Here is an 18,678-nt window from a genome sequence, read left to right as displayed (position 1 = left end):
TAAGGTGTATCTAATAAAGAAACTATTCAATCTAAAGATGACGGAGAACGCATCATTAGCACAAAATTTGAGGAAATTCTACACTATGATAGATTAATTATCCTTTGTACAAATTGATTTTGATGATGAGATCTATGCACTGATCGTTTTGGTCTCTTTATCAAACAGTTGAGAGGCTATGAGAATGGGAGTAAGCAATTCTACCGGGGGGGGGGGGTGGGGGGAGGGAAACAATAACATATGAGATTTAATTCTAGCTAAGGTGTTTCACAGAAGAGAAGCAGGTGAAACCTCAAGATATGATTTTTCCCTGAATCTTGAGACAAGGAGTAGAGGAAATGATAGAAATTCAAATCGAGGCAGATTAATTAAAATCCAATAATTCCAATTGGAACAGAAGTAAATCTAGATTTGACCAAGTACAATGTTGGACATATGGTAAGGCTGGTCACATTAGAAGGCACTGCAAAATTTTTAAGAAGAATGATGATGATTCTATTAATATTATAGCATAAGAGGTACATGATGAACTACATCAAAATCTTACGATCATTGATTGCAAATTCTTAAATAATAATAATAATAATAATAATAACAATAATAACAACTAATAGTCGCTAACCCATGCGATGCACGGGAAAACTATTAAATGTAAGATTCAAAAAATAATGTTATGCACTTTTACAACATAAGGTATCAAAGAGAACATACAACTAATTTTTTGATATTTTTGGTGGTCATCGCCTACTCGAAATATTAAAATCACTATATTGAAGTAAAAACTTCAAATTTAACAATTATTAACAAATTAAGGTTAAATTAACAATTATTAATAAAAGTTGCTATAGATGGTAGTTGTAGTAGAATTCATTCAATATGTTATAATCGTTTACATCACCTCATAACATTGATTCATAATCCATGTATGCACACCTCAGAATAGAATAAGAAACCTTGTATAATCGAGGAAGACCAAATATTTTGCAATGAATTCATCATATGGATTTTGGACGTGTTTTGATAGCTTTCTTATTAATTTATTTATACGCAATGGTTAAAACCACCAACACAACTAGACATGGCAAAACGGACGGGGCGGGGCGGGGCTGGGCTGGTTCGGGTTGGGTCTTCGGGTTGTGGGTCAAACGGGTCACAAGTCAAAAACGGGTTACTTAAGCGGTTTAAAAACGGGTTCGGGTCAATCGGGTTGCGGGTCGGGTCGGGTAGACCCGTATTTTTCACATGAACTATTTTTTATTTTTTATTTTTATAAAGAAAACAACATGTATTTGCCATTTGGAAAGTTATGCAACAAATTACTTAATGTAAAATGCATTATTTTGAATTCACCACTAATATCAAGAATGAACTCAGTTAAACTTATTAATACTTATTCAATAATTTTAAAATTATACGAATCCTAACATTGCTATCTAAAACAAAATAACACAAAGATAATTAAAATAAATACACATGTTTTATTTCTACACAATATCAACATTCCAAAATATAAAACAAAATTACAAATGACTTATTGGATAACTCATTTGATAAAGAATAAAAACATATAAGAAATTTACAATCTTGAAAATTAATTTTATAATCTATTATCAATTGTGGTTGGCACTCTATTTCAATTTGAGATATACATTAAAGTTTGATTGCTTACTTATTTATATATGTTCTCTTTTATGAATATCATATCATTGTTAAACAACACACACTCTAGGAAATATCATAATTTATTTTGAAAAGCCATTTATTTTTTACACAAATTGTTAAAAAATAGGTCTAAGCATTCATAATTTATGCTAATTTGATACTTTAGCTTCACTATTTTCACACTTATGAATATTTCTCACACGTGTCTATAATTTTAAATCTATACTTTTAACTTTACTGTAACCATATTATCTTGGCATGTACTTTGTTATTTGATATCTAAAAATCTTTACAAATTATAGAATGCTCAACCATTTATCTTTCAATTAATTTGTATGTAGTTATGTAAATATATCAACTGTTTCTTTAAAGCTCACAATAAACAATTAAACTACTATTGTCTTAATTTTAATTTTTTTTTTACCAAAAAAAAAGTTTTAAAAAAGTGATTCGAATTCGGGTCGGGTCGGGTTGACTCGCAAAAAACTCGGGTCGAGTCACGGGTCAACCCATTTTTGCTTCGGATAAAAAAAATTGGATTTGGGTCAGATATTTTTCTGGTCGGATCGGGTCAAAAAATTCTGACCCGTTTTGCCATGTCTAAACACAACACCCTTTTTTTTTCATTTTTTTTTTTTTTCTTCCATTTTTTCTCAGCCACATTTCCTTCACCTTTTGTCTTCTTTATTTCTCCCTTTTCTCAATTTTCCTCCGCAAACGCTTCTTTCAATACCTCTCTCTTTGACTCTGTTTCAAATCCTGCTTGCCTTAATCCAGTACCCACACTTCAACAAAGTGACTTTGATGAGTCATAGTTCATCAAGAATCAAGACCCACTTTAGCACCACTCTTTGAAGCAACTTTTTGACCGTTGTGTTGATTGGTGACTCTACAATTCCCATCAAAAATCAAGACCCAGTTCATTTCAGTAGTACCCACGACATGCAGTGGTGATGGGGCTCCATCGGCGATGAAAATAGCTATTGAGAGCGACAAATCTAAAAGTTGTGTACGGTCATGATTGAACCAAAAACTGTGAAAGAGGTGTAGATCAGTAGTTTGGTGAGCAGGTTTGGCCGTGGGGCTGCATGTGTGTGTATATATATATATATATATCTATGTATGTATGTATGATTGTAGGATCGTTCTAGAGTGATATGCTACGTTTGAAGAGACTAAGAAAAGTGGGAGAGTAGTTCTTAAATAGAAGAAAGTAGAGACGGTGGGGAGTGTTATTGTATTTGGCTAGAAATCTAACTTGTGTTAGAGGTTTTTTTCATTAATTAATTATAATATTTAATTAAGTAATTTTTTTTTTTAGAAACAAACGCACACGCAATAAAGAAGGAAGAGTCAATCAAAAGTTAGAGGCTTTAGTTTATAATAATAATAATAATAATAATAATAATAATAATAATAATACGGATAACTAAAATAAAATAAAATAAAAAACTCATCAAAATTATTGTGCCCGTCTATACTAAAGCCAACTCATTTTACTAGACATCTACATTCGTATGTTGCTATCACTCATCCAGTGGTGTGAGAAAAACTTTCAACTAACCTCACCCAAACGGCTGAACGCTCCATATATCGCACCAAAAAGAGTAGAAAATATGGCAAACCATATTTGTACATCCATGAAATAGACCTGTTTACCAAGAACATATAGGATTGTGGCTTATACTGTACTTTCAATAATCTATTGAAAGAATTCAAAATACAGCATAATGACGTAAACAAGGAAAGTTTGTCAGAACCACTCACCAAGACAATTGGAGCCCATATCGCGATAACAATGCCAACATTATATGTTCCTACAGAAGTTTCAGATTGTTAGTACTTTGTCTAGGCAAATAAAAGAAAAAGAAAAAGTAAGAAGTACGAACTGCAAAGGTTGTCAAGTTATACCATTTGGAAAAAGCTCATGCCACTGAAGTTTATCAATAGGAGTCTCCATAATCAACTTTGTTGGTCCAACAAGGGGCAGTATCTATCAACAAAGCATGTAAATATATGATTCAAAAAAAGAAAAAAGAAAAAGAAAGAGATCAGAACTAGTCTACCTAAAACGGAACAGCATTTAAAAAACGAACAGTACAGAAAACAGTACAATTTCAGCATTTTATCATCCAGTTGTAAATAGCAATCAAGTAGTTGAGAACTCATGCGTGATTTTTATTTTATTATTATTTTTTTTAATAAGCACTCAGCGAGTCAGCGTGATTTGCGCATTGTTTTGTAGCATGTATTGTCTTTTTGTGTCGCAAAGAAAATAAAAATGGAAAACACGAGTTTTATTCCTATTTGCAAATCAACCAAAGAGGTCTAAATTTTTTTTTTTTCGCTGCTTAATTTGAATAGACAGAGCAGGGCAATGTTGCGTCAGAAGCATACACCAGCACTGAACACTCAGACCATACACGGTGTAGCAAATCCTAACACTGACTCTAAAACTGAAATAGCTGAGGTTGAGATGATGAAAAGATCAATGTTGCAAACTTCAATAGTAGAGCCTTGAATATTTTGTTTAGTGCTGTGACTAATGAAGAATTCAAGAAGATTTCTTCTATTGACAATGTGAAGGAAGCATGGAATACCCTTCAGAATACTTATGAGGGAATCAAAGCAGTCAAAGACTCAAAAGTTTCAAAGATTGATTAGTAGTTTTGAGGAAATTAAAATGGAAGATTAGGACGAAATTTTAACGAGTTTTATGCAAAATTCAAGGATATTGTGAATTTTTCCTTTAACCTAGGAGAGAAAATTCCTAATCAAAAGATTGTAAGGAAAATACTTCGATCTCTTCCAGGATGGTTTCATACCAAGACTACAGCTATTGAAGAGTCTAAGGATATTGACAAGATTCCTTTGACTGAATTGGTTAGGAGCCTTCAAACTTATGAGTTATGTCTGGCCAAAATTGGAAAAGGTTGAAAAAGCAAGAACATGGCTTTGAAGGTGAGAGATGATGAAGATGAAGATGAAGAAGTTTCTAAGGATGAACAGACAAAGTTCAAGGCATACATCACAAGGCAATTCAAGAAATTCATTAAGAATGCCAATGTGAAGATAGATGAAAAAGATTGCAAAAAATCTGGATTCACTTCAAAGAAGTCTCAAGACAAGCCAAAGAAGGAGAACAAGGAAGGTGGTCAAAACACCAATATTCCATCTGGTCCTAAGTGTTTGGATTTTCAAGATTATGGGTACACGAAACAAGAATGTCCAACATATCTTAAGTCAATAAGGAAGAGCAAAGCCTTAACTACTACCTTGAGTGATATTGAACCCGAAGGTGATTCAAATGAAAGTGACCAAGAAGAGAAGTTTAAGGCTTTCACTGCCACTATTGACCTTACTAATGACACTAGAGAGGCAGTAAGTGAGGATGAAGAATTAGATGAACCTAATTTTGAGAAGTTGGATGAAAAATGATGACATCCAAATAGTCTATTCTAGGCTTTACAAAAATTCTGAAAAATATGAAAAACTTTACAAATTGGCTATGAAGAAGTAGAGCAGAGAGAGAGAGAGAGAGAGAATCTTTTTTCGAAAGTTGATGAAGGGAATCAAACCATTGGAGCTTTACGATTTGAGAACAACTTCTTGACCAAGAAGACCAAAAAGTTAGATGCTAAGCTCTTCCAAGTACAGGTACAACTGGAACGTACATCAAGTGCAAAACTAGATGAGATGCTAAGCATTTTAAAGTCTTCCTTTGACAAGATTGGTTTAGGGTATGTTATTTCTTTCTTTACTTGTACAAATTCTAACTCTGCTTGCCATGATATCATTTTTGTACCTCCTTGTGATGAGACTAAACTTAAAAACAATATTTCTAAAAAGAAAGTAGAAATTAAGGTTAAAATTGATAAGTGAAAATCCATCTTTGGAGTACCCCCTAAACTTGTTAAGAAAAAAGGAAAGAATGATTTTCATCACTCCACTGACAAGAAGAATCAATTGAAGAAGATTCACTTCTGTCATCATTGTGGTGTAGCTGGACATACTTGTCCCATTTGTTACAAATGACTTGCTAGCCAACAAAACAATGGTGTGTTATCTTATGGAAAGATTAATCAATTTCAAAACTCTTTGGCTCTTATTGGAGAGCTTCTCAAAATCGTTTTCTTCTTACTTTGTATCATTTGTAGCTTTGATGAGCATTTTCATGCACAACTAATGGTGTTTTGTGGCATTGTGAGTTTTTTCCTACTTACAAATAACTCATACATTCAAATCACCCAAAGAAAAATGGTGTTTGATTAAAAAAAAAAAAAAAACAAAGGGTATTTTCTTTTCTCTCTCTTATATACCCATTCATGACATGCTAAATTGTGCTTAAAAGCAAAAAGAATCAAATGCTTTAAAGTATAATTGCAATCATTTTTCTAAGAGATGTGAGAATTATAGGATGTACCTCAAAGGTGATAGTTCCTGTCTAATGATTATGATTGTGTGTGAGTTTTTATGATTCTCTTATATCATTATTTTTTAATGTTGAGACACTCATGCTTACTTGCAAAAGTTTCACACACTACACACAATTATTTGCTACTCTTGATATAAATGTACTGGTACAATGTGATTGGCCATCACAAAGAATACACGTGTTAGTAGAAGCTTACTAAACAGTCTTGAATTGTTTTTGAAATAAAATATGTTAGACTGTTTAGTGCTTTGGGATTGTGAATGCATTGGTTTTTTTTAGTTTGATATTTGAGTGATTATCATGATTTTAGAGCCTTTGATGTGTGGTTGGTATTTCTTTTTTGTTTATCTTGTTTGCATACTCTTCATGTTTTTTCTCAATTGAAAATTTATTTTTTTTGTGCATCTCAATAGAAGTATCGATACCTCTCGACACCTCTTGATACCTCCTCAATACCAGACACTTTTATCGAACTTTTTCTAGGTTTATCTTGATACCTCTCAACGCTACCCCGATCCATCAAGCCAATTTTCTCAACCTTCTTTTTGCTCAATACATTGAAGGACTTTTGTTGTTGACACGTCCTCAATACCTCTTGATACATCGAGTTTTAATTCTCGATACCTCTCAATAGAAGCTTGATTTATTGAGAACATAGGTTCTATATAAGGATAAGGGTCAACCCAGTTTTCATTTCACTCAAATACCTCGATAGAACTTCGATCTCTCTCAACCCCTCACTCAAATTTTCACCAAATGTCTTCCTCTAATCCCATTTTTGGCCTCTAAGCTTCATCAAAACCTTGGTATGTCTTCTTAAACTCTTCTTTTCTTCATTTCTCATGTATTCATACATTTTCGACCTAGGTTTTCAAAATTTTTGGGTTTTAAATTTTTTTTTTTTTGAAATTGTGGGTGTGGGTGTTCAATTAATTTGAATATATTGCCTTGCGTTGCATTCTAAATGCATTTGAACATATTTTCATGCATTATTTAGGATTGTGTTTTTGATTATTTGTGAGTGCTACGGTTTGGATTGAGTGCTACCCATGATGCAATTTTGTTTCACACGTCACATGTTCATCCATTGTTCTTTTTTTTTTTTTTCTTTTTTCTTTTTTTTTTTTCTGTCTTACACATCTGAGTGTGTGTGCGTGCGTGTGTGCGTGCGCATGTTTACTCCTTGCTTCAGTTTCCTTACTATGGCACCCAAACCCAAAATATATGTTCTGTCTAAAAATCCCATCTTTCATTCCACTTCTATTTCCTCTTTAATTCCTTCTTCACTTCGGTTCCATGATTTGAATAGACATAAGGAATTCAATGAGAACTTTTTTGGCCGTGCTGTTCATTCTGAACATCAAGTCATTTTGTCTGATTTTACAAACACTATGGTACCCAAATTATTTAGATCACGTGGATTGGAGTTCCTATGTGAATGACCAGTTACCTGTCCTAACATGTTTATACAAGAGTTTTACTCCAACATACATGATGCTGATACCTCTGTACCTTGGTTCTCTACATAGTTTCATGGTACACGTATCGTTGTTACATTGAAACTTATCTCCGATTTACTCCATGATCTTTGGGTAGATAATCATGACTACTAGATTCTTTATGCTCAAAACTCTCTCTAGGGATGCTTTGGCTTCTCACTTCAATGAGCGTTCTACATTTTGGGGACACAAACTTAGTTTTGTTACCCGTGACTTTGCTAAGATCCACGGATCTTTAACATGGTCATTGTGTTTATTCTTACTCCATGTTTGCACTATAACACCATCACTAAGCCTCGTGCTCATTTTCATTTATTTCTACTAGAGGGTCTATCCATACACTTTCCCTCTTGCATGATTCTATCCATTTTGGATACTTTTCGGGACACTGCAAGTTGTGATAAACTCATCTTTCCTTCCTTTATCATGTGCATTCTCTTGCACGCTAGTGTTTCTATTTCATCCTCTTCACACTTCTCTATTATGGGTGCTATATGCAAGGAATCTATAGTTAGAAGCTCTTCATAATTGGTAGCTAAGACCAAGCACCCACTAGATGATACTACACCTGCTCAGTGGGAGGAGGCAGAGTTTCGTGTTGCCGAGGATATTGCCTATGCTCGTCATTTGTCTTCTTCATCTGCTCCATCTTCTTCTTCCTCTTCTGGAGTAGAGGCTACCTTAGCTCCCATCCTTGATCAACTCCAGCTCTTTCATGATGACCTTGGAGTGATTCTGAATATTCAAGCTGCTTATGGTGATCATCTTGACCAGATCTCTAATGAGATGAGTCAAATGAACATTAGAATTGGATGTATAGCTCATTGTCAATCTCAACTTGGTGGGTTTGCTTCCTATCCAGAGCGTGAGTCTTCATGCTTCTTCAGATGGTGAAAATGATGATGATGATGATGCTTCTGGTTCTTCCTATGATTATGAGATGACTACCTCATAGTGATCCACTTTTTTCTATCATGATAAAAAGAGGGAGCAGTTATAAGAGTAGTTAGACCTAGTTGATAGAGGGAGAGTTAGATAGTTTTGAGGAATGTAGTGAGGATTTTCATGTATAGTATAGATGCTATCTCACTACCTGTATCTTTTGATTTTGTAACCATTTTATATACATTATGCTTATTGATATATATATATATATATATATATATATATATATATATATATATATATATATATATATATATAATGATGATGTATGTTTCCTTTTTCTTCTCTATTCTAGCCTTAAATTTTGTAGAACTTTTAAGATATTTCATACAAAATTTATGGTTCTTTTGTTCTCTATCTTCTCACTTGTGTATTTCTTTTCTCACCTTTTAGACATGTTTTTTTATTTAAATAACTTGTCTATTTTTCAAACATGATGCCTAGATGTATCTTGTTTAGTGTTTCAGTTTTAAGACTAGTTGCAAAGTCTTATTCATACATTGATCTCTCTTCTTGTAAAGTTTTTCAAGAGTTCAAGTATTAGATTAGACTTCTTTTTCTCTATAAATCATGAGTAGAATGTATTCTAGGATATCATTGTACTATTGTGGTTTTGTCATGGATTGCCAAAGGGAGAGATTGTTAGGGTCATATTTTTCATGTGTTGGCATATCTTTTGACAAAACACACTTTACTTGTATTTGGGTAGTTCTAAGTGAATTCTAGAATATCATGAAGTATGTCCCTTAGCTATAACAAGTGGTATTATTGAAAACATGAAGATTGAACAAAGAAATAAGTGAGAAAAGCTGAAAATAATGAGCCTCGACACAAGCTCAATACAAGGTTTCTATCAAGAATTATTGGAGATCCTTGATACCTCTTGATCTATCAAGCTTTGCAGATCCACAACTTTTAGATCTATTTTTCGGCTTATGATGACTTGGACTTCTAGGGTTTCGTTCACTAAACTTCTAAAGGATATAAGAGGTTTATTTTAAAACCATCATAATACACAAACACTTAATTAGAGAATCTATACACTTATTGTGAAGCTATTGCGCACATATATACCTTAGGGTTTTGTGACCAAGTGCTTCCTTCTCTGCAAGTGTATTGAAGAACTTTGCACCTAATAACAAGTTTCAAGTTGCTAGGAGTTAGTCACATACCGAGATCTGTGCAAAGGTAAGGAGTCCCTACAAAATCAAGACCAATTGGGGACTTGCGTAAGGTTTCTAATGTATGTAGGTACTTTGGGATAGGCCAGGTGTGGGGTAAGATTCCTTATACTTGTAATCTCTTGATTTTGATTAGTGATTCTTGGGAATAGTGATCTAAGAATTACCTGGTAGGGTTTTTTCCTTGTGAGAGATTTTTCCCATTAGTCAACAAATTACTTGCACTCTAGTTTATTTGGTGATTTGTTCATGCATCCATGATTTTGCATGTAATTTGACCTAATTAATCAACTTAGGCAAATAAATTAATTAACGGGGGGTCAATCTATAACCCAACACATTGTATTTTCACATGGTATCATAGATATGTTTACCTTTTCTAATATGGTATCAGAGCATTTTTTTTCTACTTTTTCTAACATGGTATTAGAGTCGTTCACATAATATAATATATATATATATATATATATATATATATCTCAAATCTCAACCTCTTCTCTATCTATCTCGGTTTGAAATTTCTAAGATAACCTGCTTTAGCCATCCCCCATTATAGCAAGACTCAACCTAGTCAAGCTTGCATCGTCTTATCACACCATCTCCAAGCAATCATTCTCAGTGCGGATGAAAAAGAACATTATCATTGACAAAATACCCATCCAAGTTTTTTCAATTCAACAGCCTAGTAGCAGCCGTCACCATCCTCACTCTACCCAATGAATTGCCACTACTAACCCAAATCAAATCGTCATTCCTCTTCCGTCTTTCCATGCCGCCAGACTCAACTATTACTCCTCCAAACTCCCTCTCCCATGTCCAAGCCGCCATCCTCACTGTCCTCTCCATTCACCATCATTAGTGACCTGTCACAAAGGTTTTAAAGGCTAAACAATGCTGTAATTTTTGTCAACATGCCATAAGGGAGGGTTGAGAAATCGTGGTTAACTCAAGTGATCTTCAAGTTTCCACCTTGGGAAGACAACATCTTGAAATTACTCCAATTAAAGTGATAATATAACATATAAGGACACCACTTGACCTAAAATTTTAAACCTATAGATTTGTGGCTAGTTTTGTTATATTAATTTTTCAACTTCATTACTTTTTCTCCATGTGGGATTTCTTCTTGCACATGTATACAAGCTTGTATTCATTATTTTCGGTTTATGCCTTTAGCTTCTTTGTCACTTTGGACCACTATGTCTTATTGCCACAAAAGTTTAAACAGTTAGAGCATTTGCATCAATGGGTGTATAATAGAAAAAGACGTGAAATTTACACATTTTTGCCTAAAACCTACCCTTATTAGTTCATTTATAAATGTGTAAATATACACATTTTCTGTGTATTTAATATATTTTTTTCTCTCATCTCCTCATTAGACATTCTCTCCTCTCTCTTCCCAAAGCTCTCTTCTTTCTCCACCTCAATATCCATCTCACTCACTCACTCACTCTCTCTCCTGTAAACAAGACAAAGCCGGTCAACCACCCACCACTGTCTAGCCACCACACCAAAGCCAAAAATCCCACCTTTCTCAAACCCCAAAACCCAAATCAAACTACAAGAGAGAACCAAAGAGAGAACACCAAAAACCAAACAAAATCACCAAGTCCCCAAACCCAAGAGCGAACCTGAAGTTAAGAGCCTTTTGCAGCGACTTGTGGTGGTTGATTGGCTATACCCATGGTGGTCTAGGCTAGGTGGAGTTTGGGTTTAGGGAGCTAGAGAGAGAAGGGGTTTGATTTATGTGAGTTTCGGCCTTTGTGGTGGTTATGGGAGTTTCGGCCTTGGCCATGGAGGTTTGGCTTTGTGATAGTAATGAGAGAAGAGAGCTGAGAGATGAGAGATAACCTGAGGAGAGAAGAGAAACTGCTCTAGAGTAAAAAAAAAAAAATGATCATGTATAATAGATATTCTGATGTAGGTGTTTTGTAAAAATGGTTGTGTAAAATATAAAAAGTAACTTATGCTAAAATAGATAGAAAAATTTAGATAAACTGATGTGAACACTCTTAGGAAATAGTAAATGTAATCATCATTTAATTACTATTTTAACACTTCCCTTTCACGTGTGGGTTTATGCTCCTCCATAATAAGTGGAGTCCAACATGTGAGATTTTTAACAATTTAAATTAGAGGTACAGTGGAGAACGAAATCAAACGTAGGACATCATGCTCTAGTAATATGATAAAGCGTTGATTGTCCCAAATATCTTAAATTATTAATTTGCAAATGGTTAATTTAATCATTTAACCATAATTCTAATACCAAAATACTTAAGAGCCAGCACCAAATCATTTGCTAATGCCACTATAAGAGAACCAACTAAAGTACAAGAATTTCTAAGAAGGAATAATGAGGACAAAGAGATTGACCACTCCACATTTAGAATACCCAATTCTAGTAGGAGACATATGAAAAAAATAGACAAATTGAGTTGTATAAGTCAAATTCAGTCAAAATTAATTACCAAATCAAGCTACATCACAACATGTGTATTTGTATGTAAGTAATGCCACCAACTTTGATTAGGGTCATATTTTTTGTAATTGGCTAATTCTTTGACAAAATGCACTTTACTTTTAATTGGGTAGATCTAAGATGGGTTTAGTACTTCAAGAAATATGTTGTTCAAGTCAAGTATTAAAAACATAAAGATTGATCCAAGAAACAAGTGAAGAAAAGTTGATCATTAATTCTGGACAGATAGCTTGATTGATAGCTGCTATCGAGAATTAATTCAAAGCTCAATAGATAGCTCGACACTAGCTCGATCTATCAAGAATTACAACTTTAGAATTTCTAGATCTAAAATCCGGCCCAAGCTTATGTGTATGTGCAGGGTTTCTTTTCTCACAACCCTAGATATATATATATATATATATATATATATATATATATATATATATATATATATATATATATATATATAAGGCTTATTTTAAAAGCCGTCATATACGGATACAGTGACCAAGTGTTTAATTTCTCTGTAAGAAGCTAATGCGTTTGTGCACCATTGGGTTTTGTAATTAAGTGCTTCTTCATCTTCATTGTTGATGAAGTTAAGAACTTTGCAGCCAACAATAACCATTCAAGTTGTTGGAGTTAGTCACATACTAGGATCCGTGCAAAGGAGTTAGTCACAAATTGGAGGTTTGTGCATCAAGGGAAAGAAGGCTACTACAAGATCAAATCCAATTGGGTATTGGAGTGAAGGTTCAACTATAGGTTGGTATTTCGGGATAGGCTAGGGTAGTTGGTAAGATTCCTTATACTTGTAACCGCTTAATTGTTGATTAGTGGATTCTTGAGAGTGGTGACTTTAAAATCACTCGATGAGGGGTTTTTTCCTTGCTAGGTTTTCCCCATTTGTTAACAAATCACCGTGTCAAATTTATTTTCCGCTATATTTAGTATTTTCGGTGATTTGTTGGTGCCTCCATGATTTGCATACAATTGAACCTAATTAATCAACTTGGATAATTGAATTGATTAACTAGGGTCAAGCTATCTTAACCCAACAAGTGGTATCAAAGCGGGCACACTCTGATTAGGTTTTAATCTTTGATGTGTGATCCATTGACCCCTATTGTCATGGAATCAAATTGCATGAAAAGATCTTTTTCTTCAAATATCTCTTGTGTTTCTAACCTTTATATGCTTAAGTTATTCAGAATATGCAAGTCTAAAAGTTATTTGAAAGCTCTCTTGATGATTATTGAAAAAGGTCTATTTGTGAGTAGAAGAAGACTAGATTGTCTCAAATTGTTCCTTTACAAGGGCATACGCCTCAAAAAGATAAAGGCAAGGGTAAAATCATATGGCTATCAAATTAAAGAAAAGGCCATACCTTATGACTTGACAAATAAGCACGAAGTATGCTTCATGATGCACTCAGCCTTCAAAGTTATGAACACTTGTCTATGGTATCTTGATAGTGGTTGCTCAAGACAAATGACTGGAGACCGCACTCTCTTCAAAGTATTTGAATCGAAGAAAGGTGGTAATGTCACCTTTGGTGATGGAAACAAATCCCAGATAAAGGGAAAGGGAATCATCTCTTTACCAGAACTACCAGATATTGCAAATGTGTTGTTTGTGGAAGGACTGAGAGTGAATCTATTGAGCATAAGTTAGATTTGTGATCAAGACTTCATGTTGTTATTCTCTAAAGGGAAGTGTCTAATTTTAAATGAGTTAGGTGAGCAACTCATAAGTGGAATTTGCACATTAGACAACTGCTATGGTTTAGTTCCTGATGCTTAGATTGTATGTAACAACATTCAAATTCCAAATGAAGACTTATGGCACCAAAGGTTGGGGCATGTTAGCTATAAGCAACTATCAATTGTGTCCAAAAATGATGTCGTTCTAGGAATGTCTAAACTCAGTAAGGTGACAAAAGCTATGTGTGGACCATGTCAACTTGGAAAACAAACAAAAGCTCAACACCATGCCACCTTGACCATAGCCACGGCCAGACCTCTTGAGCTTCTTCATGTTAATCTTATGGGTCCAACAAGAACAGAATCTCTTGGAGGAAAGAAGTACATTATGGTAGTGGTTGATGACTTTACTAGATTCACTTGGGTCATCTTGCTACAATTTGAGTCTGAAGCCCCTCATCACATTGAGTCATTACGTAAAAGGGCGCAGAATGAAAAAAGGATTGAAAGTTGATCGAATTTGAAGTGATCATGGCAAAGAATTCGAAAACTCTCAATTGGAGTCTTTCTACACAAGTCCGGTATAGCTCCATAATTCTCAGTTCCTATCACTCCTCAATAAAATGGTGTTGTAGAGAGAAAGAATAAAGTCATTCAAGAAATGGCCAGAGCTATGTTACACAAGAAGGATGTGGCAAAAGATCTGTGGGGAGAGGCAGTTAACACTGCATGTCACATTATGAATCGAGTGTACTTCAGACCAGGTATAAAGAGGACACCCTATGAACTATGGAAAGGAAGAAAACCAAATGTGAATTACTTCAGAACATTTGGTAGCACTTGTTTCATTCTAAAGGACAGAGGGAACGTGGGAAAGTTTGACACCTGAAATGATGAGGGAATCTTTCTTGGATACTCCTCCACCAGCAAAGCTTACAGGGTGCTAAACAAAACGACTAGAAGGTCATGGAAACTGTCAATGTTGTGGTTGATGAAGCATCAACTTTAGAGTCTTCAAAAGTTGCTGAGCTAATGACAAAATCAATTCTCCCTTTAACTTTAGAGATTGACCAAGAAGTAGGTGATCAAGATCCTTTTCCTCTTGCCTCACCTAGTGCTATACAAGTCCTAGAAGAGTCTTCTACATCTCGTCAACCTAAAAAACACTTGGAAAGAGAACCTTCATCCAAAATCAAACTGAATCATCCTCCAGATATGATCATGGGAAACATGAATGAACTAACCTTGAGAAAGCGTTCAACTGATAAATATGTGTCTAACTTTGTTTCTTATTCATGTTATTTGTCTCAGGTAGAACCTGCCAAGGTTGAAGATGTTCTTCAAGATGAAAGCTAGGTTGAAGCCATGCATGATAAACTTCATTAATTTCAAAGGAATGATGTTTGGATACTGGTAGCTAGGCCGGAGGGAGTGAACATCATTGGCACAAAATGGATATTTTGCAACAAGACTGATAAGGAAGGAAATGTCATTCGCAACAAAGTTAGACTTGTGGCCCAAGGATACACTTAAGTAGAAGGAGTGGACTTTGATGAAACTTTTATACCTGTTGCTCGCATTGAATCCATAAGAGTCTTACTTGCATTGGCCTATCACTTGAAGTTCAAGTTATATCAAATGGATGTGAAGTGTGCTTTTTTGAATGGTTTTCTCAAAGAGGAAGTCTACGTAGCTCAGCCCAAAGGGTTCGTTGACCCACACTTTCCAGATCATGTGCTTTACCGTAAGAAGGCACTTTATGGATTAAAACAGGAACCAAGAGCATGGTATGATCACCTCACTAAATATTTGGTGTCAAATGGCTTCATAAGAGGACAAACTGATTGAACCTTGTTCATCAAGAAAGTTGATGGAAAACTGGTCGTAGCTTAAGTTTATATAGATAGCATCATCTTTGGGTCTACAAAAGATGACTTGGCTCACTCCTTCTCAAGTATAATGCAAACTGAATTCGAGATGAGCATGATTGGAGAACTGAACTACACCCTTGGATTGTAGATTCGTCAAAGTGACTCAGGTATATTCATTTCTCAATCTAAATATGCTAAAAATCTTATGAAAAAGTTTGGTTTAGAGTCTGATAGCTCTGTCAAAATACCTATGAGTCCAAATGATAATCTCATTGTTGACTGTTAGAAAAGAGTGTTGATTCCTCATTGTATAGAAGCATGATAGGTAGTCTTCTTTACCTTACTGCTAGTAGGTCTGACATTAGCTACAGTGTTGGAGTATGTGCAAGATATCAAGCTAATCCCAAAGAATCTCACATTACTATGTTAAAATGTATTATCAAACATTTTAAGACCACTAGTAACTTTGGAGTATGGTATGATAAAGATACTAATGATGTCTTAGTTGGATATTTGATGCGGACTGGGCTAGGAATGCTAATGACCGAAAAAGTACTTCAAGTGGGTGTTTTTACATAGGTAATAAACTTGTTTCATGGATGAGCAAGAAACAGAACTCCATCTCTCTCTCCATTATTGAGGCTGAATACATTGCTCCTGATAGCTGTTATACCCAACTTCTTTAGATGCAAAAATTATGGTATTTGTCAAAAGCATCTCATTATATATTGTGACAATACCAGTACCATCAACATCTCTAAAAATCTTGTTCAACATTCTTGAACTAAACACATTGAGATCTAACATCACTTCATTCGTGAGTTGGTTGAAGATGGTACTTTCACCCTTGAATTCATTCACACTGATGATCAAAAGGCTAATTTGTTCACAAAGCCTCTAGATGGTAGACGCTTTGAATTCTTGCACCAAAACATTGGTGTTATATTCATGGATTGATCTCTCTCTCTCTCCCCTTCTTCATGCATATGCATTTAGTTTTTATGCTTTCTTTTTATATGCTTGCTTTGTGTATTTTGGTACTTGTTTACCTTGGATGGCCTTTGAAACAAAATTTCTCAACTTTGTCTCACTTGTAGCTTAGATAAGCATCTCAATGCACAACTAAGCAATGTGAGCTTTGTGGCTCATTTTTGTGATGGGTATGGTTGGTTGGTTGATATTTTATAATTCATATTCCAGGTAGGACTAAATAATCCTAAGAGAAAGTCATAAATAACCATCTCACCACCAAAACTCGTCAATCATAAAACATTTGTGTGCAATTCATAAAATCCGTGCTCGGTAAGGTGTAGCACTTGCATAGCAAAATCAGAATGTTTAGCTTACATAATTGGGAATTTCCTTTTCTCTCTCCTATATCCCCATGCATGATATGCTTAAAAAATATATATGCAAAGAATATCAAAAGCAAAAAGAATCAAAATGCTTTTAATATGGTTGCAAGTGTGTTTCTAGGAGATATAAGAGTTATATGATGTATCTCGAAAGTGATGGTCTCCATCAAACAGTTATGATTGTGTGTGGGTGTAATTGATCTTCTCATATCATTACTCTTCATAATATGAATCACTTATGCTTTCTCGCAAAGTTTTCACACACAACACATGTACTCTTTGCTACTCTTGATACATATGCAAGTACAATGTGATTTGGCCATCACAAGGAATACATGTGGTAATATATGCTTACTAAACTATCTAAATTTGTTTTTGAAAAAAAAATTGTTTGGACTTGTTTAGAGTGTTTTGATCTAGGAATTCTATGCTTCTAAAGTTGATGGTGTGTTTGAGTGCTTAGCATGCTACTTGGATGTTTGTTATAGTGTCTATCTTGTTGCATACATCTTGTGTTGTTTTTCCCCCTTGAAAAACCTTGTTTCTGGCCTCTAGATAGCTGCTCGATACCTTCTCGACAATAGCTCGACACATGCCTCTTCTATCGAGATTTTTGGGTTTGTTCTCGACACCTCTCCATAGATAGCTCAATCTATCGAGCTAATTTCCTAGAGCTTCTATCAGCTCAATAGCTTCTTGACACCTCTTCGATCTATCGAGACCTTTTTGCCTTCGACACCTCCTCGATACCTCTCGATCTATCGAGAATTAATTCTTGATACCTGCTCGATACCTCCTTAATCTATCAAGCTGCATTTTTCTATATATAGTTGACATTTAACCCGATTTTGTTCACTCTCAAACATCTCGATACCTCTCTCTTCTCTCTTGAGCCAAACACTCATTTTTCACCAATATCTCTCTTCCCTTCAAGATTTTGGCCTTACCCAAGCTTCAATTTCTTGGTAAGTGTTCTTAATCCTCTCTTTTTCTCCTTCTTCATGCGTATCATGCATTTAGACCTAGGTTTTCTAGTTTTGGGAAAATTTTGGGGTTTTTGTGTTTTTGCTAAAATTTTTGGGATGGGCCTTGTTTAATTGTTATCATATGTTTAGGCATTGCATTCTATGTGCATTACAACATTTTTCATGCATTCTAGGATTGTGTGACTGATTATATCTTGTACGTGTTGTTAGATTGGATTGGATTTTTGCCCATGATGCAATTTACTTTTGCACGCCATATACTTATGCATTACCATGCATATTTCTTTCTTTCCTTCTTGGAACCCGATCTCACATCCTCGTTCCACTTCTTCGTCTTCTTCTATTCCTCCCTCTATTTGTTTTCGTAACGAAGATGCCTAAAAGGACTTCAACGAGAACTTCCCTGACCGGAAAATTCATTCGGAACGCTAAATCATTCCATCTGACTTTCCAGGCACTCCTCTACCCGGTACATTTCACTCTTGGGGTGGGCTTCTCTATGTGAGAAAACCTCAAGGTGTCCCAACATGTTCATACAGGAGTTTTACTCCAATTTGCTCACCATCAATACTTC

The 18,678-nt window shown here is 34.8% G+C and overlaps 1 protein-coding gene across 1 annotated transcript in view; it reads right to left on the bottom strand.

The window, feature by feature from the left end:
• Positions 1-18,678, bottom strand: part of LOC142640609 (callose synthase 7-like) — a 137,937-nt gene that overhangs the window by 74,113 nt on the left and 45,146 nt on the right. The window contains exons 18-20 of the mRNA XM_075814783.1: positions 3,574-3,655; positions 3,430-3,479; positions 3,227-3,313 (exon numbers count right to left, since the gene is read on the bottom strand). Of these exons, the coding sequence (XP_075670898.1) occupies positions 3,227-3,313; positions 3,430-3,479; positions 3,574-3,655 (219 nt within the window). The remainder of the gene's footprint in view (positions 1-3,226; positions 3,314-3,429; positions 3,480-3,573; positions 3,656-18,678) is intronic.

The sequence above is a fragment of the Castanea sativa genome, chromosome 6, assembly GCF_040712315.1.
Source record: "Castanea sativa cultivar Marrone di Chiusa Pesio chromosome 6, ASM4071231v1".
Taxonomy (NCBI): domain Eukaryota; kingdom Viridiplantae; phylum Streptophyta; class Magnoliopsida; order Fagales; family Fagaceae; genus Castanea; species Castanea sativa.
This window is presented reverse-complemented; position numbering and strand designations above follow the sequence as displayed.